Source organism: Triplophysa dalaica, chromosome 18 (genome assembly GCF_015846415.1).
Source record: "Triplophysa dalaica isolate WHDGS20190420 chromosome 18, ASM1584641v1, whole genome shotgun sequence".
Lineage (NCBI taxonomy): Eukaryota > Metazoa > Chordata > Actinopteri > Cypriniformes > Nemacheilidae > Triplophysa > Triplophysa dalaica.
The window spans coordinates 6,504,712-6,514,646 of record NC_079559.1 but is presented as its reverse complement, the minus strand read 5'-3'; the positions used below and the strand labels follow the sequence as shown (position 1 = coordinate 6,514,646).

General features: G+C 37.2%; 1 protein-coding gene across 1 annotated transcript; it reads right to left on the bottom strand.

Annotated features, from left to right (window-relative positions):
* Nucleotides 1-116: 116 nt before the first annotated feature.
* On the bottom strand, nt 117-9,844 carry zgc:194990 (uncharacterized protein LOC568410 homolog). Its single transcript, XM_056773486.1, has 10 exons — nt 9,711-9,844; nt 7,633-7,727; nt 7,319-7,417; nt 7,068-7,169; nt 5,754-5,918; nt 4,978-5,115; nt 4,370-4,421; nt 2,551-2,577; nt 2,384-2,410; nt 117-2,288 (listed from the first exon to the last, which is right to left on the bottom strand). The coding sequence occupies exons 2-10, from the start codon at nt 7,693-7,695 to the stop codon at nt 1,729-1,731; spliced, it is 1,233 nt and encodes a 410-aa protein (XP_056629464.1). The 5' UTR covers nt 7,696-7,727; nt 9,711-9,844; the 3' UTR covers nt 117-1,728.
* Nucleotides 9,845-9,935: the final 91 nt, after the last annotated feature.

Sequence of the window (9,935 nt, the reverse complement as noted above, 5' to 3'; positions counted from 1 at the left end):
TATTAGAAACACATGTAGGTTCAAGACTATTGGTTTTAGTTCATGATGTACCTACCTTCAGTACCTCTTCATATTGAAAGAATATTCTATAAGTACTACGAGCGCCCACTAAAAGCTTCCGTATGCTACTGCCAAGTGAAATGCACTTAAATGCATTTTTGTATTTACAGATATACCAGAGCTTACAAGTTACAATATTCAGATAAATGTAGATTTTATGTTGGTTTTGCATAAATGAAAAAGTGTGCTAGTGGCTCTTCATGCAGTGATACTCAAAATCACGTTTTTTATTGACTGCACATAAGAAACCCAACGTGAAGTAAAATTGCTGTGTAAATGGGTGTTGTAAGAGTAAATGGTTTAAAAGAAGCAAGGCGGAAAAAAACATGATTTTATATGCACATGACAAAAATAATACAGTATATGAACAGTTTAAAACATTGTTATCACTCTAATTCAATTTTTTTCTTTATTTTATTATTTTTTCCATTATATTTTTATATTATAGTGAGAACTATTTTTTGTATACCTTAACGGAATAGTTCACCCCAAAAACTCTACCATTATTTATTCACCCTCATTTTCTTCTAAATCTGTTTATGACTGTTAACCGTAAAAATATTTTAAGAAATGTATAAGCGGTTTTGTCTCCATACAATGGACGTCAATGGAGGCCAATGTCAAAACTCCTCAAAATATACAGTTGTGCTCAAAAGTTTACACACCCCTTGCAAAATCTGGAAAAGGCTGAAACTTTTGGAAAAATAAGAAGATTTTTGAAGTTTATTTTTAATTTAGTACTGCCTTGAGCAAGTTATTTCACTTAAGACATGTTAACAAAGTTCAAACTAAAGAATAATAACAGAATTACTAAAAATAGTCCAGGGCAAAAGTTTAGACGCCCCTGATTCTGAATACTGTATGATGTTACTTAAACAATCAAAGACAGTTTTTATGTTTAGTCATATTTCTTTAAGGGTTTCTTGTTTGTCATGAGTCATCAGACTGTCCACTGAACTTCAAAACTATCATCCAGGTCCTCCACAATCTTTGCTTTTTCAGCATTTCTGGATATTTTTCTCATGTCCAGCAGTAGCTGAATGACGTTGAGATTCCTCTTTTTACATTGAAGACAATCAAGAGAGTCATACACAACTATGACAATAGATAGACATTCAGTGCTGCCCACAAAGTCAACACGATTCTTTATTAAGTCAGGTGGGTGTAAACCTCTGAAAATGGTTTTCGTGTAAATTGTTGTGGTCTCATTTATACACCCACCTGACTTTAAAAAGAATCGTGTTGACTTTGTGGGCAGCACTGAATGTATCTATCTATTGTAGTAGTTGTGATGAAAGAAGGTTTAATTTTTGGTGAACTTTCCCTTCAAACTATATATTTACATGAAGATACAACTTTATCAAACTATACGGAAAAACTGCAGATATCTGTTTTCACAAATTCAAGAAGGCAGCATGCCCAGCGCTCGTGCATCGGTCAGCTAGAGTAAACAAGCCCTTGGTTGAATTACTAATGATTCATCTTTTATCAGCATCTGCACGAAGCAACTGTTTACCTATTCTAAAAAATATTACATATACCTCTGTGCACGCCAATCCCCCTTTTACGCAAGCAATGGCAAATTTGTTTCGAATACTGTGGGTGTATGCGTGATTTGCATTTATATCTGTGTATCGAGAGATCTCGCTCTATATGATGTACTGTACATCAACAGAACAGACAGGGTCCCTTACAGAGACATGGTTCCCTGACGTCTGCAGGCCTGATGACCAGCTCTCTCACCATCTCAACTGTCCCAAACACCGGGTAAAGCTTCTCTGTGAACCTCTCGCTGTACGTGTAGATGTGCGCTCGCCGTTTGGTGTCATAGAAGGACAGCTGGCCCTCTTCAAAGTCCAGGTAGATCCCCACTCTCTGTGGAATGAATGCCTGGGGTAAATAGGTAGCCGGGACAGTCACTGCCTTGAGCTCCGTGCCTCTCTCCAGCCTGAGTGTGAAATATCCGCTCGGACCATTCAGCGGTCTGTAGCCTTTACAGAGGGCCGACTCTTTGGCCACCCCGAGACGCCAATCACGGTCACCCACTTCTACCTCCCAATAATGCCGTCCCGACGAAAATCCTTTTGAGGCTGAACAGCACCACCAGCCATCAAAGCGGCGCAAACTGCTGGAGACCTCTCGACGCTCCAGACCACAGTGCATTCGCTTGTGGTCCTTTGATAGCAGCAACGCAGGGTTGGCCGTCTCTGGGTCAAGGCTCACTTCCACTATTAAACAATTTGATATTATAGTAGTTTATTAGAACAATGTTTTCATGGGTGTAATGTGGAAAATATAGGATAGACAAAACCATGACACGTACCGGAAGCATCGCATATCCAGTTCCAAACTGAAAAGAGAATTGCGTTTCTGTTTATACATAATATAATAAAATGCAGTGACTCTTAACAGCAACAGTTCTGATGGGCAACACTTTTGATTGGTTGTAAATAATTCATAATTTGATGGCCTAGTGTTATAATCTCTCACCTGTGTGTGGAATGTAGCCAGTACAACCTGAGAGAGATAAAGAGAAAATGATGATTATCTGGAAAAAATACATATTACAGGATAACAGATACACATTCACTGGAAACACCACAATAGAACACACTTTACACTACGATTATCTCGTCCCTGGAAATCATCGCTTCAGGAGGTTTCGTCCGCCAGTGAATGCACTGAAAGAGAACGCTAGACGAGCATTTTAAGCCATCAAAGGCGAATTCACCCAACCCGATATTTAAGTTACAGTCTGGTTTAAAATCTTTGATAGTTTAATTATCCCCATAGCTCTATATGGCTGCAAGGTTTGGGGTCCACAGTGTCTGACAGATTACTCCAAATGGGATAAACACCCAAAAGAGTCCCTGCATGCTGAATTCTATAGAAACAAAGAGTTAAGAGAAGAACACCAAATAATGCATGCAGGGCTGAATAAGGCAGATACCCTCTGATAATAGGCATCCAAAAACATTCCCTCAAATTCTAGACACACTTTAATTCAAGTCCTCCTTACACACTACAATATGAAGCACTTTAAACCCAAGAGCTGAGACCTAAAACCAGTCTCATCTGCCAGCTGACTCTGAAACTTCAGACTGGCACAACTGAACAAAACCAAATCGTAATAAACCAAATTATCAAAGAAAGTAAAAAAATCATATTTAGACCATCAGGAAAAGGAAAGAAAAAGTAAAATAGAATGCTATCGGACCCTAAACAGAAAGAACAATCTGGCAGATTATCTCTTCACTGTTCGAGATGTAAAACAGAGACGGATCCTAACCAAATACAGACTCAGTGATCACAGTCTGGTCATAGGGAAAGGCAGACACAGACAAACATGGCTTCCAAAGGAAGAACGAGTCTGTGCCCACTGTGACACTGGTGGGGTCGAAATAGAGACACACTTTCTCCATCATTGTGATCAATTTTTAGAAGTGAGTTAGAAACACTTTCACAAATTGTCAAAGCTCATGCCAGAGTTTGATAGGTGTTCAAAACAGAGCAAATGCAGATGTAACTGGGGGAGAAGAGACACACATCAGATTCTGCTGCATTCTTCTATCAGATGCACTTCCTCAGAAACAAACTACTGCCTTAGGCCCGACTCACATTTTGACACTAAAACTGCACGGAAAACGCGAGCTGCACTGCATTCTCCTTTTTCTTACAAAGAGTCTGGACTTTGCGCTCTCCTGGCGTCTGTTATCGCAAAGCAACCATAGGCCACGATAGGCCCTGAGACGAGGAGGTACAAACAAAGGATATATGGATTATATGCACCGAAAATACCTTGCAATGACTCTGCGACTAGATTTAGTTATGCTGTGATCATCTGTGTCTCCATTTTCATTGAGCTTGTCTATATTGGCTTGTTGGTTCTTGTCACATGACCTGCGGTGCAATTGTGCCTTTCTGAAAAGTTGAGATTTCTCGATGCGGCACTGACGCTCCTGTTTCTACCTGAAATCTTTATTTGACATAGATATTTTATTTTCCATATTTCATTTGTTTATTTACATATTTAATTATATATTTTTACCTTACTCAGAACCTTATTTTAATTAATACATTTTTGTAATTACTGTATGTCTTTTTTTATATGTTCAATGCTTTGGCAATATTGTAAGAACATGCAATCATGTCAATAAAGTTCCTTGAAATTGAGAGAGAGAGATAAAGAGAGACTTCATTGTAAATAATTACCAAACAAGCTAATTCATTAGACAGCAGAAGTTTACAGTTTACAGACGTTCCGGTCTAATCTGTTAATGTAACACATTTATTGAGATCACTTGCTTACCGATCTTCTGGGTTCTTTGTTTTTGTGCCAGCCACAGTCTTGGAATAAGTTCCTATAAAATGTATGAAAATTCACAATTTAATAAGACATTACCGGTTCTTGAAGGGACAATTCACACAAAAAAAATGAAATATCACTCTTGTTGATACAAACCTGAATAAATGTCTTTGTTTGGTTGAACACACAGAACTATATTTGGACGAATGCTTGTAACCAAACAGTTCTTGACCACCATTGACTACTATAGTAGGAAAAATTACATTAGTTGTCAAATGCGCCCCTGAACTTTATTCTGTCTGACATTCTTCAAAATATATTCTTTTGTGTTCAATTTTTTCTACTATGGTAGTCAATGGGGTCCAATAACTGTTTGGTTATAAGCATTATTCCAAATATCTTTCTCTGTGTTCAGAGACAAAGAAATTATATAGATTTGGTATAGCGCGAAGGTGAGTAAATGCTGACAGAAAATTTACTTTTGGGTGAACTATCCCTTTAAAACACCCTTATTTTCTTAAAATGTATATTTATTTTTATATTGGGGATGAAATTACAGACATAAAACTATTGCTTTTTAAATATTGTTAAATATTTCAGATTCATTGCACCTTGTCTAAATGTTCCCCAAGCAGGAGATATATGAGCAGCTCCACAGCAGAGTCCAGACGTGACAGGTGACCCCTCTTCCACTGCAGCTCCACATCATCCAACATCATTATCACTGCCTCACCTGGCCAGACACCATTCTGGAGAGAGTGTGTGTGAGAGAGAGAGAGAGAGAGAGAGAGGGAGAGAGAGCGAGAGAGAGATGAACTAGATGATCGAACTAGGAAGTGATAAGTCAGGGTATTTTTAATTACACTCTTTATATTGTATCACAAACGACATCTACTGTTTCCTTCATTAAAATATTAGTATAGTTATCATTTATTTTAATAAGAGTCATTGAAAAAACGCAATGTTATGTTTTCCATAGATACAAAGCTGTGTGTGTGTGGGCTTAGCACGGTTGTGGATGAGTCAGTGAGGTCATCTGTATTTAACAGTCAGAAAAGAGCAGTGTGTGTGTGTGTGCGTGCATGCGTGCGTGCGCGTGTGTGTGTGTATTGGCTTAGCAGAGTTATGCATGAGTCAGTGAGGTCATCTGTATTTAACCGTCAGACAAGAGGATCATAGCTAGGTTAATAACTTAATCCTTAATCAGAGAGCAACCTGAGTCACATACAAAAAGAGAGAGAGCGAGAGAATTACTCAAACTGTTATACTATTAATGTAATTAAAAAAATAATACTAATAATCTGTAACGCAAAACACAGGCATTTTTACTCAAGACTATCCAATTGTATATCTATCCTTTTTAGAAGTGTTCGTCTCTGTCCCTCACCGGATGTCTGCTGCGCTGATCTCTGGTCCAGTCCATAATGACCCTTTTAAAGGGACCCATGTCATATTCTCCTCCCTGCTCAAGCATGCAAAGCAAATGAGCCTTCCAGTCACGCTTCTCTGGATTCACGTCAGCATAAACCTCAACAGACTTCTCTGTATTTTCCTGCACAATAAGTAAAAACAGCAAACTTTTACACAATGACTAATATGGGTGTAGTCTCCCCATCTGCATTTGTTTAAATACTTTGTTTGATTATATAATAATATTATAATGACCTGAGAACAAGCAGAGGTGGGAATTACTTTATAGTTTTACTCTACTCAAGAACCTTTTTAAAGTACTTATACTTTTTGGACAAATGTAACTTCACAAAATTATAAAGCATATATTATACTTTTTACTCAACTACATGTTATACATACGTACATTTTCATGTGTCTTGTTTTCTTACCTTTAAAACATAAGTACATTAAAAATCTACTCTATTTTTCACTCAAGGAAAAATTTCAAGTGTGCCAAGTAAGGCATGATATACTGTATGCTTTATAATGTTGTGAAGTACCTTATTTACATGTGAAACATAGATAAAATACTTGAAAATCTGAGAATTAAAATACTTAAAATACAGTATTTCCCACCTCAAGGTAACTACATGTGTTACTGTATATATATGAAAGTATTTTTAACTACAATTGTATGATCTAATTTTAAAATAATCTATAAAATTTCCTTAATAATCCCAGATGCATTTGATCCAAATCCCTCTTGATCCCAAACTCATAAATTCAGCATTACATAATTGATTCAATAGAAAAAGAACCGAACTCTCTCAAATACCTCAGAGGCCTATTCAGCACCTTCAGTTGACATTTATGACGCCCAAACCTTTTTAATAAACAGCCCGTGTCTGACTCGAATCAATTACTTTGATTTCTCAGGCAAGATGTGCTGACAATGTGGCTTTTTTAAAAGTACACCAAATCCATGAGGTGGACACCCCAGAGTGAACTAAAGCTCAGTCTATTTCTCAAGGACAAAGTATTGTTGACTACAACTTAAAAAACACAGCGAATAGAGCTTGATCCTTGAAAACTGACTTGAGAATGTTAAACCTTTAAATCACTGCATGCAGCAGGATTTAAGATCCAGTTGCATATGACTGGATGATACTATGGTTGTACTTTACATGTGAAGCATGGCTTTCTATAAATATAACTAAACAGCAAAAAGCCTAACACAATGTTTTGCTAAACGTCCTAAATTTTGAGTTTTGCAGGACCCTGGTAAAGAGCTGCCCTGAGACCTTCTGACCTTCATCCCCAGTATGTTGGCCGTCTCCACAATGAACTCTCGACAGGCGTGTGGAGGCCATATATCCTCTCCCATCCAGATGTGGGCAAGAATGTCTGATCTCTGCAAGACGTAAGAGAGTAAAATTCCATGAGTATGAGTTATAAAATCTCTGAGCTGACAGGAATGTAATCTTTTTTCTAGCCTGGCTCCAAACAATAGTGTAGTAGTCATGTGCGTATGCAATGGAGAAACACTTAAAGTCATGTTACCTGACAGAGCCGGTTAAGTTCTCGCGCCAGCTCCATGATAAACAGTTGACTCTCTGTTAAAGGCTCCTTTTTAACATGTTTTACTTTCTTTCGTGTCTCCTGTAGAGAGATTTGGAAACCAAAAGACATAATAGCTAATCTTATACTTGTTAACATTCTAAAGAAATCTCTGGTCGGCATTATCGCATGCTTACCTTTAGTATTTCATAATAATAATTAAGACAGTAAAATAATTGAAATAATAAAAATGTATAATATTTTACATTTTAAATAATTGTAACATGGATTTTTATATCTAATTGAATGAATTGTACCTTTAGACGGACCTTGAGCTTCTTGGCCGGCTCAATGAGAAACTGCAGGCATTCCTTCATCATCTCAGCAGGCTTGATGTTAATCTTTTACAAATCTGTGAGATATGAAAATACACAACCGAGCAAGAAAGCCAAAAATAATTAGATAAGATTTAAAATGCAATAAAACTGTTGAAAAGAATGATGTGTAGCTAAGCGATTGGAGGGGTCTCTTAAAACTTAAAAAAGCAAACTAAACAGACTTAATCTGCAATTTGGCATTATTTTTTGATCACTCTGCGACTCTGCTCCAATCAGCTATTTACGAATGAGGGTACAACTCCAGAGAGACCAGAAGAAGCAGCTCAGAGCAATTTTAATGAAAGCTCGGGGACACGAGTGGAACACGGTTCTGTTGAATCAGCAGGTTTTCTCCAGTACACTCGCACGACCTGCCAGAACATCTCAACACACAGTTCATTCCTTAGTCTTATCATAAATCATTCATAAGAGGTTAAATGTTATCATTATTAGTAACTTACTATGGAAAGTTCTATATACAATCGGGGTTGAATAGTCGGTAGCTGTTTCCCATGTACATACTGTGTACTTATTACAGCACATATAATAACTGGTTAATAACTACTAAGCCTGAACATACCCCTAAACGTATATTTCTAAACTTATAATACACAGTTCTTTCTAAGGTAAGTACACTGTAAATATAGGTACACGTACTGTAAAATAAATTGCAACCGAAAAGTCTATAAGTGAAAACTCACTTTCACACTCTGTTTCTGTTGTGCACAGTAGTGCAACGTCACACAAAATGAACTAGTTTCTAAGATGCTTACTCGCATTAATTTATGATTAAATGCCCCTGCTGATGTTACACTATACAACTGAACATGATAAATGAGTTAAACCATTAATGTGCGGCTCACTGAGAATGAAATGCATTGGCACCCACACAGGTTACAAATCTCTGGGGGAACCAATCATCAACATTGCTGGTCTCTGACAAGCCTTATTGATCTGTTACCCTGAATTCAAGTGCCAAAAGCAAATGTGATCATAAACTGTTTCCCTGGTGTATGTTTCTCACTACCAGACATAATATAATAATAAAAGAATGAACAGCATGAATTGAGATAGACGCTTGTTCTTGGCACATTCATACAAAACGCACTATGCAGTATCAAATAGGCCTACGGATAGACCATCCGCATAGAACCAAACAGACTTTCTTAATTCTGTAGAAAACTAAAATGTTGGTAACCAGACAACACTGCACCACATTGACTTCCATTGAATGGACCTAAATCCACTGAGACATTTCTCAAAATATCTTCTTTATGTGTTCCACTGAAGAGAGAGTCACACATTTGGAATGGGTAAATAAATAACTTCACTTATCGAACCGCACAACTTGTCATCTTCTTTGTAACTAACATAATGTACTAGAGGTACAGGAACTTGCGCACAACACACGTTTACACGCTTAGCAAGGTGATGGTGTCACACCACGTGACAGATTAAAGAAATCTTGGCAGCTCCGCTCGGACACACAAACCACGTGACCGAGCACGAAGGGGACCCACACCACTGATCCTTTAAGCGAATTAAACAAGGAATGTAAGTTACATTTTGTTCATTTTTTTGCTTAATGTTTAAATGCAAAGCCCGAACACATGTTCGTTGTCATACGTGCCAATACAAAGTAACCCTTATTCCTTAATATTATATGAATTTTAAATATAGCAAAAATAGATAATAGCTTTACATAATGTTTTTTAGTACTGCATAATTCATATTATAAGTCATAACTATTTGTTTTGCCATTTAATTTTGATTATTTCTGATTAATATACAATTTCGTACATACAAATTCATAAAATTAAGTAAATCTTTATGCTTTTGCAGAATTGGGTTTTTTAAATATGCATCATCTCATGCATCAGCCGGGAAAAACTTAGCGCAATGCTCAGAGAATAAGCGCAATGCAGTCAAAACAAAACGCAGGCGCTCTTATTAATGTGTTCACAAGTCATTAAAAAGCTGCAGTGGAAACAAAGTTTTATAAGATAAAAGTCACTTACCGTTTAATTTAACCTTTCGGAAAACAAATGTCCTTAGTAAGTTTGTTGTACATCAGACTCTCATTTCATGCTTGAGCATATCGTTGTACTCATTCATTGAGTAGATTCGTTTCAGCAGTCAGACTTCAGAACAAGTGTGTGTGTTGCGGCCAATCGGCGTTCACACACATCTTTCTGCGGACACTTCCGTCGAGTTTCCGATCGAGAACGAAGGTCTGTTCGTCA

What these genes read in the sequence shown, in the direction of transcription:
- zgc:194990 (XM_056773486.1), bottom strand. Translation starts at nt 7,695, where the DNA reads ATGATGAAGGAATGCCTGCAGTTTCTCATTGAGCCGGCCAAGAAGCTC. An exon ending in AACTTAACCGGCTCTGTCAG is followed by an intron (nt 7,170 to 7,318) that starts GTAACATGACTT and finishes TACGTCTTGCAG; the next exon opens with AGATCAGACATTCTTGCCCA. An exon ending in TGGCTACATTCCACACACAG is followed by an intron (nt 2,411 to 2,550) that starts GTGAGAGATTAT and finishes TTCTCTTTTCAG; the next exon opens with TTTGGAACTGGATATGCGAT.